General features: G+C 42.4%; 1 protein-coding gene across 1 annotated transcript in view; it reads left to right on the forward strand.

Moving 5' to 3' along the window:
- The window catches only part of znf609b (zinc finger protein 609b), a gene marked incomplete at its 5' end in the record, with an annotated part of 60474 nt that extends 33691 nt beyond the window's left edge, over positions 1 to 26783 (forward strand). The window contains 7 exons of the mRNA XM_083901174.1: positions 281 to 506; positions 17809 to 17896; positions 19751 to 21500; positions 21678 to 22229; positions 22337 to 22700; positions 24196 to 24567; positions 26666 to 26783. Of these exons, the coding sequence (XP_083757300.1) occupies positions 281 to 506; positions 17809 to 17896; positions 19751 to 21500; positions 21678 to 22229; positions 22337 to 22700; positions 24196 to 24567; positions 26666 to 26709 (3396 nt within the window). The 3' untranslated portion in view covers positions 26710 to 26783. The remainder of the gene's footprint in view (positions 1 to 280; positions 507 to 17808; positions 17897 to 19750; positions 21501 to 21677; positions 22230 to 22336; positions 22701 to 24195; positions 24568 to 26665) is intronic.
- Positions 26784 to 27958: the final 1175 nt, after the last annotated feature.

The following is a 27958-nucleotide window of genomic DNA, read 5'->3' on the forward strand; positions in this document are numbered from 1 at the left end:
CTCGTGCATACTTGTAGGTCACGGAGCCCCGCGTTAGCATAAACAAGGCTTCACAACACTTAGCCGCTGCATTTAGTGGCTAAAAAGTGCTTTGAAGGGCCGGCTGAAATACCAGGATTTCTTTCATGCGCTCAGCACTATTCTCACTTCCTGTCACTGTGGCATCTGTCGGCTGCATCGCAACATCTGCTCAGTACATGTTTATACAGTGGTTCTGAAGTGTCTCATGTGTTTCTTTTCTCTCTCTACCCATCCCCCCCCCCCAATTCTTTCTTCAAAGATGGAATCTCCTGTCTCCACGCCAGCCCCTCCCCCCCTCCACCTCCTGGCCACAGTCAACAACAGTGAGATTGCCTCGCCGTGTGAGCAGATAATGGTCCGAACTCGCTCGGTGGCAGTGAACACATCCGATGTGGCCCTGGCTACGGAACCTGAATGCTTAGGGCCCTGTGAGCCTGGAACCAGTGTCAATCTTGAGGGCATTGTGTGGCAGGAAACTGAGGACGGTAAGTAAAGAGGAATAATGAGCTTTGTATTAAATCCCTTCTCTGGGAAAAAAAATAAGGCCTGGATTTCAGTGGAAAAGAAAATATGCCACAAAAAAATATGGAGTAGATTGTTATTTTGTTTGCTATTTACATAGCTTTGCATGAAGACATCAAAGAAGTATTGGTTTTTCAAAGCTTCAGCAAAGTCTCTGTAATTTAGAAAATAGTATTGCTGTCATTACTATACATATTTTGCCCATTAAAATATAATTGGATGTGCTGTGATTGCCTCAGGGGCTGGTGGTGGTGCTTTAACAGCACACATGCTGCATTATATTGCCTACAAGAACAGAAGTTGGCAGGCAGGTCTTAGGTGGCCTTGATTTGTTTTACTAGAGAGTTCACAAATAGGAGTTTGTTGGACAGAGATATCTGCTCTCTCAACAACACATCTCTTCACACAAAGCACTTTTATTCTGCGAGACTGTCGGCTGGGAATAGACTTGGCTTTGTTCCTGCAGTGCAGTCCGAGTTAAATTTGAGACAGTTTTCCTCCCGATCGAAACCGCATTCAGCTCATTAATTTTCAGATGCATCACTGGCACTATCGAGTTCTGCCGGGGCCTGAAAACCTGCCCCTGTTTTCAGTCGTGCATGTGAAATAACGCAAACGCCTAATCTTCAAAGCAGCTCACGCTCAGACACTCTACAGGCATGCTGAGTACTAATCGCCCACACATCCACTGTGCTGCTGTTTGGTTCTCTATTTGGAGGAACTAAACAGAAAAGGTCTCTGCCTCATCAACAATCCCAAAGCACAGTCCCTCCTATTGAGCCCCCAACCCCCCCTACCCCTTTTTTTCCTGATTTTTGTTTGGCCCATTGCATCTGATTCACCCTTGTCCTCCTCTCTGTTGCGGCTCTTTTCTGTTACCAAGCATCCAGTCGGTCGCCCCTTGACTCTGTTTCCAAGCAAACTGGGAGAGTGAATCCAAGGCAAAGGGGTTGGTTGTGAGGTGGAGTGGGGGTTGACAGGCCTACTTCTGTTTGTGACATAAACATGGCTCGGAGCCAACACCAGTACGATGTTTGTGCTCTCTCATTCTCTGCCTCCCACAGAGTGATTGACCCTCCCCCTCGCCCTGCCTCCTTCCCTTTGACTGTCCAAGTCTGTCTTTTGCCTGCACTCCCTCAAAGCTGCTATTTTGGCTAGAAGAGGAGTGGTTTTGGCCTGATGGAGCTGTATTTTCTCCTGATTCTGGCTCGGTGGGAAAGGAGGCTGGTGGGAGCTTGTGAGTGGTTTTAAAAGTGTTATGGTGGAGGGGGGGGCACGCACTCAGCAGGTGTAGCACAAGGTTGTTATGGCCATCCGAGCTGTAACGAGCAGCAGGGCCTCCACAATCCAGCTTCCTTTGCTCTCTTTGAAGCCTGTTTTAGTCCAAGATGAAATGTGTGACAGGCAGACGGAAGAAAATCATTCTATAAAAGATGATGATAACTGAAGTGGCTCTCGGTTGTTTGCTTGTGCTTCTCGGAGATAACTGTGTGAACTTTAATCTGTAGTGAATTTTTGTTAAAATATTGTAGCTTCTTTGTTGCATTCAACAACACTGTTACAAAGAAAACAGGTTTACCTTTAAACGTTTCATTTCCTGTTCATAGTATTTTCTACTAGTAAGCAACTAATTGTAGAGTAGACAATCTTTATGTTTACACTGGCACACACATGCTAACTGCATTTTTGGTGGCATTTTTATGCATTAGTATTAGTGCTGGGCACGCCTCAACCTTAACTCGTGACACGTTTCCATGACGTTTCCAGGACTGAGTGGACAAAGACGAGCGTGACGTCATGTTTACGTGCCGCGGCACCGGAGTCCAGGCAATGTTTACCAGTTAGAGCACCACCAGCTGCGTTAGCTCCTTTAGCGCCAGTTAGCGCGCCTACAGTCGAACTGGAGCGGTCTGTTTATTAAACGAAGAGCAGCGCTACAAATAACTGTACTGCATATGTGTGGCTCTATTTTTAAAGTTTTGCGTTACTTTAGAGACTAATTTTAACTAGGGATGCACCGATTGCCATTTTTGGGGCCGATTTTTCAGGAAGTTTGACCTGCCGATACCGATTTTAGCCGATTCCGATTTCAATTTTTAAGCCACTTTACAGCATACAGAAAGATATATATTTTTGCATATTTTCTTTAATAGAACATTTTAACATAATGTAATAATCAACATGATTGAAACAAATATATAAACATGCAAAGCGCGCTCACTCGCAAAGCAGACAGCAGCGCCGCGGCTGCGCGGATGATGTTTAATCAAATACACCGGTATGGCGGTATATAAAAAATTCATATCATAATGGAAAAAAAAACGGTATTCGGTGTGAACCGGTATACAGCCCAGCCCTACGCTCTACTACATGTGCGTGTAGCCGCATGCACGTGTGTTGTTGATGCTGCGCGATGCGGGTGCATTTGACCGGCTTATTAAAATCAGAATATTTCTGACTGACGGTCACTGGCCGATTAATCGGTGAATCCCTAATTTTAACAATCAGGAGTCGCGTTAATATAGCCTCACTCGTCCGTTTCGGTCAGACGTCTTGGAAACGCGTCAGGTGTTAACGTTGATGTTAACGTGCCCAGAACCAATTAGTTTGGATGGAGATTGTTTTTCTTTTAAAATGAAAACATATCAGTATTGATGTAGCCTGAAGACGTCTTTCAATAGTCTTTGTTGCGTTGGACTTTACACACAACATTCAACAACACAAAAATGTGTGTTCCCTCCTCCATGATTGTAATGCTACAAGCCCCCTAACAACCCACTGGCTAGCGTTCAAACCGAAAGAAACACAGATGCTGCACACATCAAACTGCCCTGCCTCTGTTGTTTTTCCCCTAAGAGACCTGTGAGAGCAGACTTCTCTCATTGTGGGGCAACTGAACAAATGAGAACCAAATGAGGAAATCAAGCAAATCCAGGCTGAGTACCAGGGAAGAGCAACAAAACAGAGGCCCCAAAGACGCAGAGAGTCATCCTGATTAACAGTGAAGTTGAGCAGTCCCCCCACTTCTCTGCATGACAAGTCTCATATAGAGCTGTTTAGGCATGCACTGCATGTGTGCACGTTTCATTTAGCATGCCAACCAACAGCTGCTTCATCACCTCCGCCTTTAGGCCTTGTGGGAGTAAATGAACAACAGGCTCCCAGTAATTGTCTGTGCCTCACCCAAACTCATTGAGTGCCAGAGAAGCAGATGAGAAGGAAGCGAGCGACACCCAACAAAATATGATCTCAGAGGCTGCACCTTTGGTCAGAGCTGAATCTTGGCCGATGAGAGCGACCACATAAATATTTCATCCTGTGTAATCTGAGCACAGATGTAGCAGCCCTTTCAGCCAAAACGTCATAATGGAGAGATTTAATTAGCAGCCTGGATGTTTACGTGGATTCCTGAATGTACTAAATAACCAAGAATACTAAAAAGAAAAAAATACAATTTGATGTCCGGGGGTGGGGGGGAATAAACGGGTAACATGAGGTGAGGCAAAGGAAGTCTGTGCCAGTCACTCAGTCTCTGAGGCGAATGGAGTGTAGACAGAAGCAGAGGGTGGGGGAAAGCCATGGTATTTTAAGGCCGGCAGTGACACAAATCCCCTCAGTGTAGACAAGGCAGTGGCAGCTCCCAGGGTCGTGTTGGCAGAGCGAATGGGCCAACGCCTCCCAGGCTTAGCATGCTGATACCTCCAAATGTCATCTCTAAAATGCTAGAGAAGTTTGTTGCTCTTGAAACACAGCCCGGAACGCCTTGGCTCCTGTTCCAGGGTAGAGAGAGAGAGAGAGAGCGAACACAGAGGGGGCCCCCTTTGGCCAAACGCTACACTACGCTCCAATGCCAGTGAGCTCTCCTCCCCCATAACAGCCTCCCACACTGACCCTCCTGTAGGCTATTCCCCAAACAGGTTCCACAGCCTCTTAAGCTCCCTAATAGCAAAATAATGTAGGCTGTGATAAATGTTTGTCTCATGGATTATTTATGCAACACATTACATCATTGTAAGAACTGGCTGGAGCACAGGTTTTAAAACCTGACTGAATAGAGGTCAGTGTGAAACAGATATTCCTCTATAAACATTTCAGGGATTTTTTTCCTTCCAAGCCTGTCAGGAAACTGAGCAGGGGAATAATGTATGAAGGGAGCTCTTGGCTCTGTAACTCACTTGCCAGTTATGCTTCCTTGCTCTTTTCGAGATCACCTGTCAGTGGCCTCATCAAAATGTTTTTACAGAGGAGCAGCGCTTGCTCTCCGCGAACCTGTCCTTGAAATAAGAATGAGCGTGATTGTCAGGAGGCCTGTCGAGGATGGAGTGAAAAATCAATCACAAAGAGCCGGCGTCTGTTATCAGTGGAGGACATTTGAAAAGAGGAACAAAACTGACTTGACGTTTTCTTTTTCAACCTCCCAACCTCAGTTGATTTTCCAGCCTAGTACAGTACACAGTGCGAGAGTGGAAGTGACCGATTTCCAAAATGTGAATTTATTAAAGGCGCCATATTTAAGAATGTGGCCAAAAACGTTTACTACACTCAAATTCAAAATACAGAGGTCTTTTAGGTTTCGTTTTGTAGCTTGTAACTCAGACGTAACTGGGACTCGGTAGCTGGGACTCAACTGACTGCAATGATTGGTACACATGCCAAAACATAATTTCAAAACATAAACATGATTTGCAGTCTGCAAAAGAAAAAAGAGAATATTTTGTCTGTACTGTTGTTGTTGGTGAGTTCAGTTTGTTATATGAACATTATTCCTGAGTCTCTGTGACATATTAGGAGGATTTTATGGCAGTTGCTTTAGATTTATTACATAATGCACCTTTAAGAATGCAACAATTAATCCACGACTGTGTTGATTTCTTAAAATTCATCAAGGTGAAATTTTATTGTTGACGCAGATAGTGGCAATTGAACCAATATTTGGGTATTGGCGATTGGCTGCTTCCTGAGCTTTGTGGGTATTTTGAACAAAACTAATAGGCAACGATAAATAAATAAATATATAATAGCCTGATGGAGAGAGAGGGAGACTTCACTGCTCATTACATGTGCACGACATGGCAGTGGGTCGAACTTTTTCAATCGATAGATTTCATAAATGTAATGAGATAAGAAAGATTTCTCTGACTCGCTGCTTCTTCCAAATGGGTTTGTAACTATAGCGCACTCTCAAAGTTCTCAGTGTGTCTCAACCATAATAATATATGGTCTCAGCACATCAACCCACACAATTGGATGACTTCATTCATTAAGTAATTCATTCATTTATTATACTGCCACTTTATTGTCCTTGCTTCGCATTTGTTTTTGTTTAAAACTCTCAGCAAGCTTCAAAATAATGGACTTCTCGGTCAGAAAAGTTGTGTACGGGAATTAAAATATCAAAACTACAATAAATTGTTAGGCCAAAATGTAAATTTCTGTTTCATTTTATTTGACATGTCCAGCCCCCAAAGTGTTTGTCAAGAAAGATTCTGGCCTTTCAACAAATATAGTTGGTGACCCCTGCCCTGTAGAAAGTGCCGGGGGCAGTCGGCCCATTTCTCCCATTGTATACTAACTGCTTATTGGAACAATGAAGAAAAATAAATGGGGGGGGGGGGCGGTTTATATCACACTGACCACCTCATTGAATGGTATTTAGCTTATTCCATGGCTTAAAAACCAAATATTGATTAAAAAAAATAGCTTGACTAGCTACTACAATAGTGTGTTAGCTTATGTAGGGTTTAAAACACAAACAGGCTAACGTTGTTGTTAGCAACATTTACTCAGCCTCTAAAGGCTTAGTGTATGAACTCAAAGTTGTTTGTTATTTATTAATTCACACTGGGGACATGTCAGGGATATATCACACTGTTCCTGCGAGCACATGTGTTGGAGTAACCCTGAAGTTTTACACCACTTCAGCCCTGGAGTTATAATTCCCCCTCTATGGTCTTTGAGCTAAAGGAATGAAAACATGTCTCATTCTCTCCACATATATTTCATTTTCATCATCTTCGACCGATTCATTTCATTTTGTGTTCCATAAATATTCCACCAGTTACTCATGAAATGACTGGAATTCTGCTCATTAATACGCACGAGGCAAGTCCACTGCCATTACAGCTAACAACAGGTCTGTTATTACAATTAAGTACTCAACCAAGCTGTATAATGAGTCATGTTGGCTAGATTAAGTGCAGTGAATTACAGGAGTAGCTGTTTTCCTTGTTTTAATTGGCATTAATAACATTACTATCGTTTATTCCGAATAAGCAAAAATAATCATGATTAATCAAAAAATTATTGGCTGATTAGTCGACTACCAAAATAATCTTTAGTTGCAGCCCTAGAATTTTGTACTCTGCAAGGAATTTAAGTTATAAATGACTTGCCACTACTCGCATGTCTTGGTTGCCTTTTATTTAGTACAAGGGAGGAGTTACCACGTTGACACTTAACAGAATAAGTCCCAAGGTCTGATCCTTTTCTCACTGGTTGAAAACTGCAGAAAAAAAAACCCCAAGCTCTTAAATGCTGCTGAAACATAAATCATACGCCTGGAGGAAGTTCACACTTTGCCAGTGGTTGTCATAAGGTATCATGTTTGCCATGCATTTGTCACACAGAGAGCTTGTGTAATGCGCCTGTGGCTCATTTTTATTGGACCGCAGCGCAATATCCTTTGAGGCAAAAAAAAAATAAAAATAGAGGGTGTGTTTTTATGGAGGTGATTGTATATTTATTGAAGTGACATAAGAAAAGTCATTGTTGCCTCACTACATTTTATTCATGGTAATAAATGGATGCACAGTTGATGGTGACATCAAAAATGTATTTTTAGGTTGTTCGAGACTCCCACTGTAAGGGTAAATATGTACTGATTTTTGTAGTGGGGGGAAACTGCTGCACACAGTTGATAATGTGTGGATGTGGAGAGCATACTAATGCTCCTTTTCTTGGTGGTATGAGAGAATTGACCTTCTCACAGGCTGTTATTATTGTCAGTGACAATGATGCTGCACTTTTACCTCTCACGAACTGAGGTGCAGTCTGAACCTTCCAAAAAGAACATACTTAAACCCTCCTAAAATTTGAAATGGAACCATCAATTATATACTCTTTCTAACATTCTCATGTTTGCAGGTAGCATAGTGTATCACCAATAGTGTTGTAGGTACGGAACTTTGTCTCTAAGGTGTTAAAAAAAATTGCGTTAATATATCAGTTGTAATTAATACAAAATTACAATTTGAAGTGTTTACTAAAAAAACTTTGAAGCAGTGAAAATAACAAAAAAAGCAATGACAATGAACATCATCTATTTTCTGCTGCTTCCAGTTCATGTTTAATAATGTATTTAATGATATTTATTTTGTGCTGGGAGAGCACCTACTCTGAAAGTAGCATTGCATTTTTGGACATTTTCTGCTGGTCCCAAAACGCCTGCTCTACTTAACCAACCATTTCCTGTGTTTATCTAATCTTCAGATGGGTAGTACATTGGCTAGCTTGACCACTCCTAATCTACAAATAAAGAAAATACATGGAACATTTTTCACCACAAGACCCTTTTCATGTCTAAATTAGCTCAACGTCTTGGTCTACTGTATGTTCAAGTGAGCTGCCATTTCAGGCGTACAAAACGCAACGTTAGCTAAACACATTTTTAATGCCACTCATACAGAACTGCTGATATAGGTAACACGGGCAAGCCTGGTAAACAGTGTAGAAAAACAATATAGTACATGAATGACACATTTAAATAATTATTGATTTCCCTCAGTATGAGTCAACAAAACTCAGTGGCCCTCGAGCAGCTGCGCTAGGTATAAATGTCAAACATATTTATTGCTGACAAACAGCAACATTGCAAACGTAGCACAAGGTTATGGGTATGGATTGATACTCTTGCACTGCCTCTTGGTTGGAGTGGAGAGTCCCTAACCCGGCTAAAAACACAGGTACCCACTCAGTGACTCTAAAAGACCATAAACAGGCCTTTTAATGACTTGACTCTCCACTAACCTCCCTGTGCTTGTACAAGCTGAGGCACAGAGAGGCAGGCAGTAGTCTGTCATGGCTGGCTAGCTCTAACTACCAGCAATGTGTCATTATCCATGCTACACTGAGTGGTGGTCAGTCTCTGTGTCCACTGACCCTCTCCTTGGCCATAAGGTCATGTCATTTTTGCATTTTTTTATTCAAAAGGACATGGAAATCAACATCAAATATTTAGTGCTGGGCGGTTAACGGCGTCAACGGTAACGCACGACGTGTTTCCATGACGACTGACCGGAAAAAGACGCGTGTGACGTCATGTTTACGTGACTCTCGATTTGTTAAAATGAGTCTCTAAAGTAACGCTAAACGTTTAAAAACAGAGGCACACATAGGCAGTTACACAGGTACGCTGGTTATTTGTAGCGCTCCCCTTTTCTTTTAATAAACAGACCGCTCCAGTTCAACTGTAGGCGCGCTAGCAGCGCTAAACAAGCTATTGTAGCTAACGGAGCTAACTGGTAAACGGTGCATGGACTCCGGTGTCGCGGCATGTAAACGTGACGTCACGCATGTGTTTTTCTGGTCAGTCGTCATTGAAACTTGTCATGCGTTAATGTGCGTTAGCCTAGTGCCTGGCACTAAAAGTATTAAATATTATTCATATAGTACTATATCTATTGCTGTTAGTGACTCATACAGCTTGTATTTAATCCTGTCTGCCCAGGTTTTAAGATAAGGTCAGGTGTCTTGACAAACCCAGACCTTCATTTTATGCACCATGAGTGCAGAAACACTCGAATGGACTGCTGAAAACATTCTTAGACACTTGAATGTTCCAGTTATTACTCATGGCAGCACCCGAATATCTTTTATTTTCACTATGAAATGAATTCTGACACTATTTTTCCTCATTGTTCTCACTTGCCAGCATGCAACAGTAGTGTGTGTGACACATTTAGTGGAGAGAAAATGGCATGAGAGCTGCTTCTTTCGCATTGTAGAATTTGTCAATAATTACATTAGTATCTGACTGCATACAACAGATTATAAGTGCTAGTGAATATCTTTTGCTTCAACAAAATAGAATTGTTTATACTTGTGAGAACAGCGTATACTGTCACACTCGATCATCACACAGAAGTGATCCACATTTGCAAAGACAACAAAGACTTTTGACAAGGTCAGTCAGTGAAAATGCCATTAACCCCAGTGAATTCATGTTGAGTAGCAGCAGAGCAGAGGTCAGCCAGCGAACCTGTGGCCTCTCACCAGCCACTGAGAGCTTGATATTTTGTCCCTCTGGAACCTAATGAAATGGTTTTAAGGGGGGGGGGGGGTAGAGCTGAAGAGGGCAGTCATCCGTACAGCGAACAACCTTCTACAGACTCAATTTTACCCCCTACATTACCCTCCTGTTCATGTAATTCTACACAAGTATGCAATGGAGTTGGGGGCGCCCAAGGAGAGCCGCCGTTTGTTGTTCAACAGCACTGAAGGGAAATGAGCGGTAAAATTACAGGCCAATTCCTCTCATTAATGTTAGCTTCACTCAGCTGTCCTGAGTGACCCTAATAAGGCTGTCACAAAGGGGAGATTGGGCGGGGGTGCATGTGCAGGAAACTGGGTTTGCTCCAAATCACTCCAACCCCTTTCCCTCACCTCTCAGCAACCCTCTCCAAACAAATCCCAGATGAACTGCGTTTACAAAGAGCGAGATGTATTTTTTATTTTTTTTTCTAACCGCTGAACTCTGTCTTCCTCTAAAAAATGTGTGAGTAAAAAGAAAAATCATTGCTCACAGATAAAAGCATATATCTCTAACTCCCTGTGTATGAACTACTGATCCTGAATATAAACTCATCTATTGCCTTTTTGGTTATTTGGCTTTCTCCCTTAGGGACATTTGTTTGGGTTATTTTCAATGTTTATTCTGACTCGACTTGAACATCTTTGTTTCTGACAGTTTAAAAATGACTCACTCATTGTCTACTGCTTTCATGAGGGTTGCGAGTGGGCTTTTGTCCAGCTGACATTGGGTGAAAGGCGGGGTACAATTTGGACTGACAGACACACAGATGTTGATGATTCACATAAAATAACACACACAAGAAACGCTTACAATGACAGGGAATGATAGGGAAATGGATTGACAGTAGCTATGTTTACATGGACACAAATGATCAGAATAAAAGCCTGATCAGTATAAAAATATGTCAACATGCCAAAATTACGACACTTGGTGTATGTGTACGTCCGTGCACCATAATTAGATCATTTAATTTTCTAAATTTCAAGTGGAACGCATCTTTTTGGAATGAAGACATTTTGCACATATAAACATAGCTAATGTGGGAATATGAATAAGGGAATTAGAGAAAGGCTATGCTTTTCTTATTAGTTATGGCTGTGCAATAAACATTTCATTGTTTAAAGGTCCCATATTATACTAAATCTACTTTTTAATCATTTTAATACAATCATACGAGTAGCCAAAGTGTGAAAAAAGATGACTCACTCATGTTTTTGTGGTCCTCCTCAGTCTAAGTACAGGAGATAAAACACGCAATGTTGACTTCCGCACTCATTGGGACGTCACAAGACAATAAATTCCTGGAATTGTTGTCTAGCGGAGCTCCGCTTTGTCTGTAAAACATTTGAGAGTGCTGGCGAGAGCAACGGTAACCGAAAACCGCAAGTCCCCGAAAAGTTCTATTCTTGGCTCCACAGTGCAGCACAGAGTTCTACACAAACTTCCAGCCTCAGAGGATTTATCTGTCCAGTGGATACATGTTATATATGATGGCAATGTGCCTGCTAGAGCCTGCAAATCATTTTTCAAAATGCTAACTGCTGTTAGCTCCCAGTAGCCTCTGTGGCTGATGTCATTTCCTGTTCCTTAAGTTCCTTTGACCTAAAGAGATACTACTAAACAGAGCGTTCTGAGCAGGGCTGTTTTGACAGGGTGATTGAACTGCTGTGTTGCTTCATCCTTATGGTATTTTGACCAAAGCATCTTCACAGACATGTTCATGAGGACACCAGGGAACTAAGTTAACTTGGAGAAATAGGGTATAATATGGGACCTTTAATAAGTAACAAAATAATGACTACTCATTGTCCAAATCTGGTTTAATCTACATTAAGTAAAATTGTCAGTCCACTTGCACCTGGCAGTAAAATCCATTTCATGGATCACATGGCGATTAGATAGAGCTTGACCTTATGTAAGTACCGGTTCCAGATGCACCAGAAGCAGAGTGAGGACAGATTGTCAGCCACACCACATCTGTAGGTGGTCACAGACATTAAACCCGAGTGTAAATACAAGTGCATTGTCAATCCACACACACACACACACACACACACACACACACACACACACACACACACACACACACACACACATTAGCGAGTGGAAAAAAATAATCACACGCAACTGTTCCAAATTAGTGAGGTAGTAGCAGCAAGGCAGCCAGCAAACACAGAAACGAACAAAGCAGATGTGTCCTCAGTGTTCATGTTATTCAAGACCCATGTGAAAAGGGTGACGATGACACCAATCAGAAAGTAAGGCAACACAGTAACGCACAAGTTCTTCTCCGTCTTTTTCTGACATGAGATTGACAGAGTTCATATATGCATGTGTGGACACAGGAAAATACTATTGCTGTGCAAAAGGTTAACGCGCATTAACGCATGACACGTTTCCATGACGACTGACCGTAAAAAGACGCGAATGACATCATGTTTACGTGCCGCGACACCGGAGTCCAGGCAGTTAGCTGCATTAGCTCCTTTTAGCGCCGTTAGTGTGCCTACGGGGTCGTACCTATGTTCCCCGTTTTTCCCAAAAAAGGTCCACTTTGTATGTGACAGGGGAACATAGGACCCTTTTTTTGAAAAAGGGTAGGGTTAGGATTAGGGTTAGAGAAAGGGTCCTATGTTCCCCGGTCACATACAAATCGGGGAACATAGGACCCGGGGAACATAGGTACGGTCCCCGCGCCTACAGTGGAACTGGAGCGGTCTGTTTATTAAACGAAAAGAGCAGCGCTACAAATAACCAGCGTACCTATGTACTGCGTATGTGTGCCTCTGTTTTTAAAAGTTTAGCGTTACTTTAGAGACTCATTTTAACAATTGCGAGTCACGTAAACATGACGTCACACGGCGCGTCTTTTTCCGGTCAGTCGTCATGGAAACATGTCATGTGTTAACGCGCGTTATGGTTGACGCTGTTAAAAGCCGTTAACGTTTGACAGCACTAGAAATTACAAATTATTAATCAGGTAAAAATCTAATCAATGTTGAGATGGCGTTACGTGTAAATGAAGAACTTGGTCTACCTTAGAGCTGCAACTAATGATTATTTTAATAATCGATTAATCTAGTAATCGTTTGGTCCATAAAATGTCAGAAAATGCTGAAAAATGTTGATCAGTGTTTGCCAAACCTGGAAATGATGATGTTCTCAAATGTCTTGTTTTGTCAACAAATTAAAATGATTCAGTTTCAATGATTTCTTTGTTACGTGGAGCAAAGAAACCAGTAAATATTCACATTTAAGAAGTAAAAATGATCAGAAATCTTGTTTTAATAATGAAAAAAGCTTCAAACCGATTCATCATTTAATTTAGTAATCGATTAATAATCTATTCTTTCACCTTTTCCAATCAGAAAAGTTGTCTGTGTGCAGAAAGGTAGAAACGGATCCGTCCACAAACCAAGTCGAGGTGACCGTGACACTGTAACGATGAAAAATTTCCTAACGTCTGCTGTTGCTACCAGTTCAGAGTCATCCAGACAGTATTTACATCAGCTTTTACAGAGTTAAAGTGTGTGGCCTGGGAATTGACTTCCAGAGCTCTGACGCATCCTAAGTGTCGGCAATGAAAACCATATTGACTCACACCCAAAATAAGGAGTATCACGTAATAAATTGACCTGTCATTTTTCCATTCTGTAGACCGTGACTGAACGCCAGAAACGGCATAACGTTTGCAATAAATCAATTAAGCTTGAAGTGCTGCAATATTTCTGAGTGTGACTGCTTTTGTGTGTTTTTTAACCACCACTCCCATTTCAGTTCAGATGCATCCACATTTCTTTGGATGTCCTTGAGATGTCCCACATAATGTGAAAGGAACTACTTTATTAACAGCCACAAAATGTACTCCAGAGCACAGAGATGTGTGGTGACCCAGAAGCAAAGAGCCACTCTGACAGATTACAGGCTTTCTTGGCTTTAATTTGGGGGACGGTGGCCAGGAGCAAGCCAAAAAACATTTAGTTAGTCTATAAACAAGTGTGTCAGAGATTCTGAGCTTGGAAGTAGAGAAATTGATGAAGCGAAACTTGAGCTTTTGGATTTATATGTTGAATTAAGTCGCAGCGTGTTTTGGTGTATTAGTGTTGTGTATTAGCGCAGGACATTTTAAAGAAAAACTAATCCGACCATAACATACCCAATCCAAGAGGGACACATGCACAGCCAGACCCAACCTTAATGGACAAGCAGCAGATACACTAAGAGGGAAAGAACTACAGTAGAATTATTATAAGACGAAGTATATGTGTATTTTTTTATTATCTGTAATATAAATGATCAATAGAAAATAGCCCAGGTTAGGGTTAGCTGTCTTTACTAGCTTAAGAACTTGGCTTTGTTTAACTCCTGCATGGCTTGGATTTGGTTACATTGCCGTTTAACCCATTAAGGCCTGAAGCGCCTGGAAAAAAATGTCTCTAAAACCTGATCTTCAATGCCGACTAAATGACAGATTTATCAGCCTCTGTAGCAGATATAGGAACACAATTCAAAAAGTATTTGAGAGCTCACACCTGTGGCTTACCTGTGAAATTTAGTTTATTTAGATACAAAAATGTACAATTAAAGCGAATAACTATTTTCAATTAAAAAAACAGTAAGAAAATAAAGTAATATCAACTTGTGTCAGTGCCTTGATTTAGTCCTGATGGAGTGTGAAGAACAGGAACAGCATGTAATAACTGTAACAGTCTGCTTCACATGTGACGGTGATGATGCTTACAGCGCTGTGGCATCTGCAGGTAAATCCACTGTCAGTCCTGGTGCGCGGTTGTAAACACTCCGTCTATTACGATGGTATTTATCGTCGTTATCGCCGACCTCGTCGTCTTCAAACATAATTATGTCTTAACCATAAATCCTGGTCTATTTGTTCAGTGCGTTCAAAGTTATCGGCGATGACGTCATCGAAGACGAAACTCCTCAAAATCACTGCCTTCAGAAATCTCTCCGCTGTCAAAGTCCTCCATGTTTGCTTGAAGTAATTTCAAAACAAAGTCGCGAGGAACACTTATACCCCCGAAAATTGACTAATCCGCGACGGTGGCTCAGTGGGAGAGCGAGTCGTCTTTCAACTCGAAGGTTGTGGGTTCGATTCCCTGGTCTACAAGCCGATGTGTCCTTGGGCAAGACACTTAACGCCATGTTGCTCCTGAGTGTGAGTGGGTATGAGTGGGTATAACTGTAGTGCAAAGCAGCTTTGAGTGGTCATCAAGACTGGAGAAGCGCTATATAAATACAAAACCATTTACCATTTACCATTAAGGTTCCCATAATTATGTGAAAAGAAATTGGCAAAAAATGGGTCTCGGCATGGAGCGTCTCCAGAGTGAGCACACATCGCCGCGTCTCATTTCATCCTTAACATCATTGTTCAACCTTATTTTTGGACAGGTGTGATTGAGCACAGGTGTAGTGTGGAGACTGTGCTTAGCTGTTTAGAGAATTGACAGGGAACAGGGAGGAAGACAGTGTTATTACTAGGCCGTGCCTGGGTTCACCAAAAATGTGCTAGCGAGCTAATGCAACCGAGACACTTCTTTTCTGTGCATGGAGAGGAAGGGCAGACAAATAAGCTGTCAGTCTGTGTACATGCATGTGTGTGTGTGTGTGCCTTATTACTTGCAGCCCTGGAAGTGTTTTTCATTTATTATGAATTTGCATCTGGTTCCAGTCGAGGATCCTTAATCGCCTAAGTTCTCTGTTGCAGTCACAGAGCTAAAAGGTTGTGTCCATATGCATTCCAGACCCAGACGAGCAGCAAATGCGGTCTTACTGATCTCAAATGCATCCTCAATGTTTATTAGGTGCTCTTTCACCTGTGTTTCAATCTGTTCGCCCCCAAGACCCAGCGTCCGTGCCAGAGCTGAACAGGGTCATAAAAGACTGAATGCTAATTTAAAATCCTTTAAGACTTTCAACTACTCGTAGTGTCGTTTCTAAACCCCCTCGCTAGAGAAAGCACATCATGAAAGGCTACTCATTCATTTGCCCCGGCCTTGATTTACAGCCTGCCACCACCAGCTGCCAGAGCCATTTTGTGTCGGGAGTGTTTGGAGAGCTCAGGGGGACGGGCTGTTGAAGGCATTTTTAGAAAAGGCCTGGGTTCTCTTAATGTGACAGAAAAACTGATCTGGAGGACCTCTTCACAAGCCTGTGCACACTCAAACAGCATTTGCAGTAGGATCTGGCCTTGACCAGGCACTGGTGTTTGTAGGTCGTAGAGGGAACGGAGAGATCTGGGGCTAAGTGTCAGCAGGTTCCTGTAAACATATATAAATACCTTATGCACTCTCTGCTTTATGCCAGAGGCAGCAAGAGGAAAAAAATGAGGTCTGAACTGTGACTTATGTGTGGGAGGGAGGGAGATTGTTAGTCAGGGATGGTTATACCATTGAAAAGAGGAAATGAGGGTGAAAGAGAGAGGGAAAATGGGGTGAGCAAAAAAAAAAGAAAAAGGTTTCCTAAGCTAATAAAATGCTTGGAGGGATTGAAGCTGCCAGCCAGCATTCCTGTGCCATTAGATAAGTTAGCTCACTGCAGCCTCCAGTTTCTCTGCAGTGCTGAAGTGGCAAGCTGAGGTCACCAGCAGAGAGTGAGGGGGATGGTGGGGGCAATAAATGCACAGTGTTTTTCAGCATGGTCATTGCTCTTAGTCCTGCGAGGCTGTTTGGCTGATGATTTACTTTGTAATTTAAAGGCATAATATGCAAAAAACCTGCACTCTGTCGTGGTTTTTTTTGCAGTTCATTGTTCAAAGTGCAGCAGTGTGGTTTTGTAATTTTGTACACATCGGCATTACTCGTGTCATTGCGATGACTTGCAAGCCGCTGCCAAGCGAAGTGTTCGGTTTCCTAAGGAGAACACACATTTCGAGAGGGACCAAATATAGATTTTCTTTTTAATGCAAGGTCGGGTATCGCACTCGGCACAGGTCGGATTGGGTAGCTCACACCAAGTGCTCCCAAATTCACACCAGCCAAATGGCAACACAGAAGCGTCTAAGTGTGACAGATTGCAGCAATTCCAAGGAAGTCAAGAAGCTTTTCTTGCACACTTGGTTACAGGCTGTCAAACTGAACCATTGACATTGAAATGGCTTACCCTGGGAGCTGCTTGCTTGTTTTTTCAGGAGCTGTTGTAGTTGTAGATATTATCCTGGAGGTAGAAAATGTTCTTGGCTGCAAAGTGAGACGAAGGACTGGAAAAAAATTTCGCTTTCAAATAAAGCTCCCTTGTGGGACCTCTTCTGTGAGATGGCTTATTTAAATGGAGAGGGTTTCCACTGCAGGAGTATTTCCTGGTAACACCAGTGTGATCAGTCTGTGTGAGACCCTCTACCCATATTTTATACAGATTTTACCATACTGACCACTGTTCAAAGTCTGTTTAGGTTATGTCATGTTGATTAAGTCACGATATAAATGTCTAGAGCTGAAACAATTCATCCACGAATCGATTATTAATCGATTACTAAATTAATCGTCAACTATTTTGATCATGGAGTTTAAAACAACAGGACTGGTTGTTTTAGCTTCTTAAATGTGAATATTGTCTTTGTTTCTTTGCTCCACATAACAAAGAAATCATTCAAACTGAATCATTTTGGTTTGTGGGCAAAACAATACATTCAAGAACATCGTCATTTCTAACACTGATCAATGTTTTTAACATTTTCTGACATTTTATGGACCAAACGATTAATCGAGAAAATAATCGACAGATTAATCGATTACAAACATAATCGTTAGTTGCAGCTCTATAAACGTCTTGTATGTGATAACCCTGAGCAAGGATTAACATGCTGATGCAGCTCAGTACAGAAGTTTATATATGAGCCTCTCTGACAAGCATCATCTCTTGACCTTGGAATATAAACTGTTGTTAATGTTTTTAACACATAAATGTCCTCATTCCTTATTTCTCTTTTCTCACAGGCATGCTGGTCGTCAATGTCACTTGGAGAAACAAGACGTACGTCGGCACCTTATTGGACTGTACGCGACATGACTGGGCTCCTCCCAGGTAAGAAACAGTGGGGGTGGTAATTCAAATAATATGCAGTTATACACAATTACTATAAATCACTAATGCATCCTCTGCATTTTCCCTGTATGATATGAATCTGCTGCATTAGAATTGCCTCAGATATACTGTGTGCACCACTCACTTATGTGCTATTTGACCTTTAAAATCCATGTTAGTCTTTACAGGATTCGCCTGCAAACTGCATCCCTTGGTAGTACACTCTTAGAAATAAGGGTTCCAAAAGGGTCCTTCTACAAGGACTGAGGTTCTACCTGGAGCCATTTCCTTCTGAAAAACCCTTTCCTGAATAAAGGGTTTTAAAAGGGTTCTTGGTGGAACCCTCCAAAAGGGCTCCAGGTGGAACCTTTATAAAGAGGTCCTACCTGGAGCCAAAAAGGATTCTCCTATGAGGACAAGCCGAAGAACCTTTTATAGTTCTACTTAGCACTTTTATTTCTAAGAGTGTAGTGGAATTAGAAAGCTATTCTAACAAGGCAGGTTGCAGAATCCAAATATTGGACAAACAGCTTTTCCTTGACATTGTATAACATTCCCTTTGACAAAGGGATCCATTTCTTTAGATCCCTGTTCTGCGGCTGGCAGCTTAAGGTGTTTGTAAATTCTAGATGTTTGTCTTTGTTATGCAGAATACACCGTCTGTGTAAAGCATACTGTATTTCTAAGCAGTTGCTTTGATTTCTTTATCTAAATGTAAATCTATATTTGAAATGCATGGTTAAGTGCAATAGAAGAAAACAAGATTAAAGCATTGCTAATGGAAAACAAGGAGACGCTATATCACACTAATGTGTCACAGTATATTACAATAATGTTCAGTAAGTGAGGGTTTGCTGGGCTGTATTTGCACCAGCATAGTCATCCAGTTTGCAGCATGACTACATTAGGGATACACTATGAATAATTCACAAGGCTTTCAACAGAGTGAGTATAAACTTGGGCTTGTAATGAGTCCAAATTCCTCTACCACTGTCAAACTGGATGCATTCACATCCCCTGCTGGGGCTAAAATTGTTTGGAGAGACTTGTGGGGGAAGATGTGTCCTACCAGCCTCATCTTTCTCTTAGTCACAGACTGCTAACCACTGCTGTGCACAAAGATAATTACATTACTGTTATGGAGAGATGAGGCCAAACTGCTATTTTAGGTATTTGAATGACTATGTTTTGATTACAAAGCAGATAAATGTTTTCTGCTGTCTCTTCAAATGTTTCCATTTCTATTTGGAAAAGCATTACTCACTGATGCAAAATATCAGATGGAATGTAATGAAAGGACAGGGACAGAAGGATTTATTGTCACTGCTTTTCATTTATTTTTACTCCAAATATGAATATTTTCATTGTTGGTGGTTTTTTTGTGAATCTCCTATGAGATGATGAGGAAGTGAGTCCTTTTCTCTCCTAACAATAGGCCATTTCGGTTTTAATTGTGCTACGAAACACAAGTGTATGTAAAAGTGGCACAGCTTCAGTATACACGGGTGATCTCTATTTCACATCTCTTATTTTTTATCAAGATTCGTTTGAAAAATGCATATATATATATATATATATATATACACACGTATAACTGCTTTAATATTTTTTCTAAATAAATGTCCAGATGACTAATAGTTTTAAAGTGTTGAAATAAACATTTGGGCAAAGTTGTCACTCACTAATGTGTTTCAGGCAGCTTTGTGGGTTTTGTTTAGTGTCAAATTGGTCTTAAATTTCACAGAGTGGCATTTAAAAAGTCTTAAAAAGCCTTAAATTGGACTTGTTTTAAGCTGTAGGAACCCTGTGTATATATAATTCAAGCTTCACATGTTATTTTCAACACTGCTGCAGGTTCTGTGAATCCCCCACCAGTGATCTGGAGATGAGGAATGGCCGTGGTCGAGGCAAACGGATGAGACCGAATAGCAACACGCCCATCAACGAGAACAGTAATTCGTCGGATAACAAAGGTGCCACCAATAACAAGACACGCGCTGCCGCTAACAGCAAAGGTCGAAGGGGCAGCCAAACACCGTCAGAGCGCCGCACTCCGCCTAACAGCAACACAGAGGACATCAAGGCCAGTCCCTCGTCAGCTGGGAAACGCAAGACTAAACCAACCTCAGATATGGAGCCAAATTCAAGCTCGGAGGACACCAAAGGCAACAAACGTATGCGGACGAACTCTAACAATGGAGGGCTGGGACCAACAGGTCTGCCCGTTCCTTCTATAAAAACTGAGCCACTTCCACCTAGCCTCGATCGCAGCTGCCCCTCTCCAGTTCTTATCGATTGCCCACACCCTAACTGCAACAAGAAGTACAAACACATCAATGGTCTCAAGTACCACCAAGCCCGCGCCCACAATGATGATGACATAAAGTTGGAATTGGATGCAGACAGTGAATATGGAGAAGACTCAACTCTCCACCCTGAGCCAGGGAACTGCAATGGAGCATCTATATCTCAGAAAGGATCCTTGTCTCCAGCACGTTCAGTTACTCCGAAAGGCAGGAACTTTGATGCTCAAAGTCCTTCCCCATCTCCTGGCAAGTTTGGCTCAAAGCAGAGTAAAAAGAAAATCACTGAGACCGATCCAGAAACAGGAAGTACACCAATGGATGGGTGTGAGGATGGCCCATGTCTCACTGACGAGACCAGTAATGACGGCATAGATGATAAGAGAGGATCAGATAAGTCTAAAAAGACGAGCACAAAGGCTGACAAAATGGCCCAGAAAAACACAAAGTCACCGCGGCCCATTGGCTCTGGCCCTGCAGCATCCCAGCAGGTGTATTCTTTTCCTCCCGGAAACCCAAATTCTACCCCTGGAGTCGCCCCTATCATACAAGGTATCCCCAAGAGTCCCCAAATGAAAGGCACACAGCCGAAACCACCTGCCATTTTAGATCCTGCCTCGTGTAGCTCCAAAGACAAGAAAAAGAAAGACAAGAAGAAAAAAGATGGCGGGAAGGAGGCTGACAGCCCTAAGCCTCCAGGGAAGGGCGGGAAACTAGAGGAAGGTAAGCTTCCCTACCCAGAACCTTGTGATCAAGGAAATAAAGGGGAACTCCTTAACGGTTCCTCAGATCCTCATCAGAGTCGCTTAGCCAGTATCAAGGCTGAAGCCGACAAGATTTACAGCTTTTCCGACAATGCACCTAGTCCATCTATCGGTGTAGCCAGTCGGATAGATGGCAGTGGAATGCCACAGCCTCTCACGCCACTTCATGCGAACCAGAATGGTGCTGACAATTCTTCAGTCAAAACTAATAGCCCAGCATATTCGGACATTTCAGATGCCGGTGAAGATGGCGAAGGGAAAGCAGAAGGTGGCAAAGTCAGGACAGAGGACCCAGCCGTGAGAGAAAGTGTCAAAAAAGCACTTTTTGCAAGTCAAACACCCAACAAAGAGTCCCCCTACTATGCCGGTTATGACACATATTACTCACCTAATTATGTCAACCCCGGTGTCAGTGGACCCAATCCAGGCACGCCGTTGGCTGAAGGACAGGTTAAGATCAAAAAGGAAGAAGATCAGGACCAAACTGAGGAGAAAATCAAGGTTGAGGTTCATGAAGACCGCAAATCTGATAACTGTGTTCCTGCACTGCAACAACAACAACAACAACAACAACAACAACAACAACAACAACAACAGCAGCAGCAACAACAACAACAACAACAACAACAACAGCAACAACAACAACAGCAGCAGCAGCAACAACAGCAGCAGCAGCAACAGCAACAACAGCAACAACAGCAACAACAACAGCAGCAGCAACAACAACAGCAACAACAGCAACCCTCAGTCATCCAACAGCGATCCAACATGTACATGCAACCTCTTTACTACAACCAGTATGCCTATGTACCCCCATATGCATACCATCCTGATCAGGCATACCATAACCAGTTGATGAACATCAACCCAGCCTACAGGCAACAGTATGAAGAGCGCCAGCGACAGATGGCCGAACAGCATCGCGCTGCTGCTGAAAAGAAGTCCGATGTAGTCCTCAAAGAACGAGAAGTCTCCATGAAGGAGGAGTGGAAACAAAAGAGCCCGATGCCGCCGAGCCTCTCCAAAGCTCCAAGTCAGTCCGAGCTTGGAAAAACATCGCAGCCCCCGGGAAAATCAAGGGAGTCGCCCTCTGAGACCTCCTCCAAATCCATTGTCAGCATAAAGGTCGAGGACACAAAGTCCCAGCAAACTGAGGGGCTGAAGATGAAGCTGAGTGAAGGGGGACACCATGGAAAGGAAGACTCCAAACAAATACTGGAGTCCAGAGGTCAGGCAGGCATGGAACAGGCAATGTGGTACAGACAGGTAAATACTAATGTAGTATAGCATTGCTTGAATATATGCTTGAATATACTGTATGCTTGTGAGAATGTTTGATTGTGCTGACTGGCACCTTCTTTCCCTCCGATAAGCAGTACCCTGAGAGCCAGAAGCCCCAGGCAGAAGACGAACACCAGCAACCTCGATGGAAAGACGAAAGAGACAGAGAACGAGAACGGGAGCGTAAATTAAAGGACGATAGGCCGAGGTCCAAGGACAGTCAAAGTGGGCCCAAGGATGATGGCAAAGAAATGTGTGATCCCAGAATTACTTCTGAGGACCACCGGGTTCTGAGCAAAGACTCTCGTACTAACCCCCACATGCAGTTTGCATCGCCACTAGCACAACACCAAGGCTACATGCCCTATATGCATGGTTACCCTTATGGACAAGGCTATGACCCCAACCACCCTGGATACAGGGGTATGCCCTCAGTCATGATGCAGAATTACCCAGGTATGACATTACATTGACTGCAAAGTCAATGTCAGAGGTTTTCGAACCCACTCTTAATGAAAAAATAAGATGCAGTATAAATAGTTACATCTCTGCTAAAGAGTAGGATGGATAGGTTGCGACTCAGGACTTAGGAGGTCAGGGTGTTTTAATGTTAGCGGCTTCATCCTGAGTGCTACTTGTAGCATGGAGCACTTTGAGCCGAGTCTAGAAGTGCACTGAATTAATGCAGCCCATTTATCATTTACTTTTGAGTTTGGCCATTAAAGGTTTCATTTGTTGAATTGTATGCTTTTATAAATACTCATTGGAGTGGTTGATCCCTGGAAGACCACCTGTGGCCCAAAGAGTATATATAGTAAATGTCTAGTAAAGATATTTATTAGGGATGCACCGATTGCCATTTTTGGGGCCGATTCCGATTACCGATTTTTCAAGAAGTTTGACCTGCCGATACCGATTTTAGCCGATTCCAATTTAAATTTTTTAAACCACTTTTCAGCATGAAAGATATATATTTTTGTATCTTTTCTCCTTAATAGAACATTTTAACATAGAAATACAATCAGTTAACATCCAATATCCAACTAAAAATACAAAAACGAATCACTACCTGTATGTGTAGTTTATTTAAGTTTAAACATATTTCACAACATAGTACCTTCACACAAATAAGTAAATGACCTCACTCTCTCTCTCGCTCGCTCTCTCTCTCTCTCTCTCTCTCTCCCGCCCCGTGCCAACAATGCCTCGCGCTCTCTGCGCACACAGGTTTAAATGACAAACAAACAAATGCTGATCAAAAGTTTTGTGCAAGTGATTTAAGGTCCTGACTCTTGTCTTAAATATGACAGGCTTCGTTCAGTGATTGAAACAAATATATAAACATGAATGAAACGTTTACATGCAGAGCGCGCGCTCACTTGCAAAGCAGATGGCAGCGGCGCGGCCGCGTGGATGTTGTGTAATCAAATACACCGGTATGGCCGTATATTAAAAATTCATATCATAACGGGAAAAGAACGTATCCAGTGTGAACCGGTATACAGCCCAGCCCTACACTCTACTACATGTGCGTGTAGCCGCGTGCACGTGTGTTGCTGATGCTGCGCGATTTCGGCCGATCACGTGAAAATCAGCCGGTTCCGATCACTGGCCGATTAATTGGTGCATCCCTAATATTTATTGTGTTATCTTCATCAACATGCCTACAGATTCACCTCTCAAAACAGTCATCGTTTCATTAACAGTGCACAGATGATGTGTGGGCAGAGTTTCTTTGCATATCGATGCTGAATTTTGCAGGTGGAACCAGTCTGGTCAGCCACATTGTGCTTATTGTCAATATGTGTTGTCCTTTTCAAGATTAAAATGAAAAATGATGCATTTGTTGACCTAAAAATCAATTAATGAAGCTTTATTAATGCCAGAATTTGTCAGGCTACTTCTTTATGTAAATCTAAATTCAAACTTCACTTTTCCTCGTCCTTCTTAGGTTCTTACCTATCCGGAGGTTATCCGTTTTCTCCATACGGAAGTAAAATTGCCGGGGGCGAGGAAGGCGGTGACAAATCTCATACGAGCCCAAAAACGGCGACGGACTCCAAAGCCCTGGAGGTCCTGCATCAACATGCCAGCCAATACAAGAGCAAGTCGCCCACAGTCAGCGACAAGCCACTCCATGACCGGGAGAGAGAGCAGGACAGAGGAGCTGCCGGAGACAGAGATCGGGAAAGGGAGCGTGAGAGGGAGCGAGAAAGAGACATGGACCGGCCACGAACCTCCCCCTCCCAGCGCATCATACCCTCTCACCACCACCTGGGATACCCTTTGCTCTCAGGGCAATATGACCTGTCCTATACCACAGGTCAGTCAGTCCTCGCTCTGTTTGGCAGTGGATTTATTTCACTAACGTGTACCAAAAACAATGGATCAGTGCCAGTCATTTAAAGGGGACATATGATGCAAAATCAACTTTTTAATCATTTTAATACTTATATTTGGGACTCTGGAGGTCCTATGAGTAGGCAAAGTGTGAAAAAAGATGACTCAGTCATGTTTTTGTGGTCCGCCTCAGTCTAAGTGTAGAAGAAAAAACACGCGATGTTGACTTCCGCAGGGTATCTGACGGCAGACTGATAAATTCCTGCAATTGTTGTCTCGCGGAGCTTCGCTTTGTCCCTAAAAAACGCCAGAGTGCAGGCGAAGGCAATAGTATCCTGAATAGAGGAAGTCCGCGAAGTGTTCTATTCTTGGCTGCACAGTGCAGCGCAGAGTTCTACACAAACAACATTTTATATATGACTGCAATGTGCAGGCTAGAGTCGGCAAATGATGGCTTTTCCAAATGCTAACTGCTGTTAGCCGCCGGAGCCTCATTGACGCTGATGTAGTTTCCTGTGTCTCATTTGCATTTAAAGAGACAGACACTCAAACGCGAGCGTTCTGAACAGGGCTGTTTTGGTAGGGTGATTGAACTGCTGTGGTGCTTCATCCTTAAGGTATTTTGACCAAAGCATGTCACAGCTATGTTCATTAGGACAATAGGGTATAATATGAGTCCTTTAATATTAGGATATTAGTTTATGGCAATAATCAATTAACAGTATAAATTCACCCATACATTTCACACCTCGCCGTAGGTTAATTTGTCATCAGCCAACAGGCAGCGACCTGCGTCTGTCCACAGCTGAGGTGAGAGCAGCACGATTCCCTTGGAGACAGGCAGAATACTGACAGTGAAACATAACTCATGTCTGCTGAGACACAGAGATAAACTGAGAGTGCTGTTTGCTGACCTAACAAATGTAGGTTGCTGAACCTTCTGTTCCAAATAAACAATGCACATAGCTCCGGTTAAAATATTGAGTACTGACACAGATGTGGAACATACTGTTGGAATACAGCTCCATGTATCTTTGTCCCGTGTTCGTTAGATTTTGAAGTCATTTTGAAGACACCGACGCATGCTCTCGACTCGGACGCATCGACTTGTAAAGACAACAAATCCCAGTCAAACAAAGCATTTTTCTTGTTATTATTCAATTTCAAACTCGTACAATATGCACTATGTCTGCATTCAGCCTCTCAGCTCATCTGTGCTAAATGGTCCTCTGAGGACAAGTGGATGCATCAGTGTTGATACTGGAGATGGGATTGGCCCTCACAACACGCAGACGTTGCAGCCTGCACTGACATCTAGTGGACGCTCTTTCATATTGCAACTACACTGCTCCATTCAGGTGGCACTTTGTTTTTCTAAGACTCACTTATGCTGAAGTCCTGCATTAAATCATGAAGGTTTAAAAGCTCAGTGACTCAGGTTCATGACCTGGTCAGAACAAGGACCTTCCTCATGGAGTTCCCATGTTCTCCTTTCCTACCCTAGTCCAAAAACATGCAGATTTGGGGATTAACTCTAAACTGACAGTAGGTGACCTGTCCATGTTGTACCCTGTCTTTCACTCTATGTCAGCTGGGATTGGCACCAGTGACCAGAAAAAGACACACGCATGACGTCATGTTTAAATGCCGCGACACCGGAGTCCAGGCACCAGTTAGCTCCGTTAGCTCCTTTTAGAGCCGTTAGCGTCTTTAGCACGCCCTACAGTGGATCTGGAGCAGTCTGTTTATTAAACGAAAAGAGCAGCGCTACAAATAACCAGCGTACCTGTGTACTGCGTATGTGTGCCTCTGTTTTTAAAAGTTTAGCGTTACTTTACAAACTCATTTTAACAATCCAGAGTCACGTAAACATGATGTCACGCGCGTCTTTTTCTGGTCAGTTGTCATGGAAACGCGGTTGACGCCGTTAAACGCCGTTGATGCGTTAATGTTTGACAGCACTAGTTGAAATTAACTTCAGGATTCCTGCACATACCCTGTTCTTTCTGTCTTTATACCGCAGGTTAATAAATATCGTACAAATAAATAACTCTTGCCGTCTTCTCTTGTATGTTTTGCAGGAAAACCTGACCGCCACACCTCAACCCTGCAAAGATTCATGTGACTGGCTCACATGAGATGAAGATCTCCTGGGTGTTAACCTTTTTTAGACATCAGTTCAATGGTGTTTCTATCTATATTTTTATTTCTTCTGCCATAAGGACAGGCAGATTGTCTTTTTATTTGTTTTTTCCTCTCCTCGTAAATGACCCCAAATGATTATCTAAAGATTGGACTGTAACAGAACTGAGAAGAACCCAGGTTTAAAGCCATCACTCTGTCCTGTCATGCAGAGAAAACACCAACCCGTTGATTATCTAGTCTTTGCACTGTCAACAAATACAATGCAAAAAGAGACTATTGGACTGCCGGAACAGCTTTTTTTGTTGTCGTTGTTCTTTTTTTTTTTTTTTTCTAGAATGCATTGTTTTTTTGTCGCACGCAGAAAGAAATTTGCAGTCATTTTGAGGAGTTGGTTGGATGATGAGTTAAAAAAAAAGGAGTCAAAATAAATTAAAGACTGACAAAAAAAGGTGAATCATATTGAAATGATCTCAACTCTTGTTGTCTGTTGGCTTCTCGTATGACCATGAAACAACACTATATCCTTCACTTGACAAATGTTAGGCTATATTTTGTGGGGGGGGGGGGGGGTGGAATATGGCAACAGCTGCTTTCTACAAAGACTTTAGAGCCTGAGACTGAAGTTTTTTTTTTCATTTTCCATCATCGTTCGGTCCCGTCCCGTTTGAGCCCTCCATTCTTGTTTCAGGGATGATATTGTTGTTGATTTTGCGAAGGGACTGCCTCAATGGAGAATAAACACTATTCTTTTTTTTTTTCCTCAGAAATATTCCAATTCTACTCCATATCATTGAGTTCATCTTTAAATGTGATGGATGCTGGTGTTCTCCCCCCCCCTACAATGAAAGGGTCACGTCTTGTTTAGTTTTTTTCCTCAAAAGGTGAAGCCACATTAGCAAGTGACATTTTCACTGGGCATTTGTCGTCACTGCACCACTGTTTGTGTTTCTGCTGTAACGTCATCCTTCACTTAGCTCATTGCGTTTAAACGTTTTCTGTGAACAATGTGAAACTTCACTCGGCTCATGTGTTTTTTTTTTTGTTTTTTTTCCTGCTGTAAAATAGACTTTAAATCCCTTTTTATGTGCATACTTGTTAATATTTATGCCAGCACGCAACAGTTTCTTAATTGTCACTATTAAATATATTGACGCCTTCACACAGCCGTTCAGATCATTGCCTTTTTCTGATCCTTTTAGACCTTATATGGTGCGCTTCCTTCTCCTCTG

Source organism: Microchirus variegatus, assembly GCF_963457635.1.
Source record: "Microchirus variegatus genome assembly, chromosome: 14".
Lineage (NCBI taxonomy): Eukaryota > Metazoa > Chordata > Actinopteri > Pleuronectiformes > Soleidae > Microchirus > Microchirus variegatus.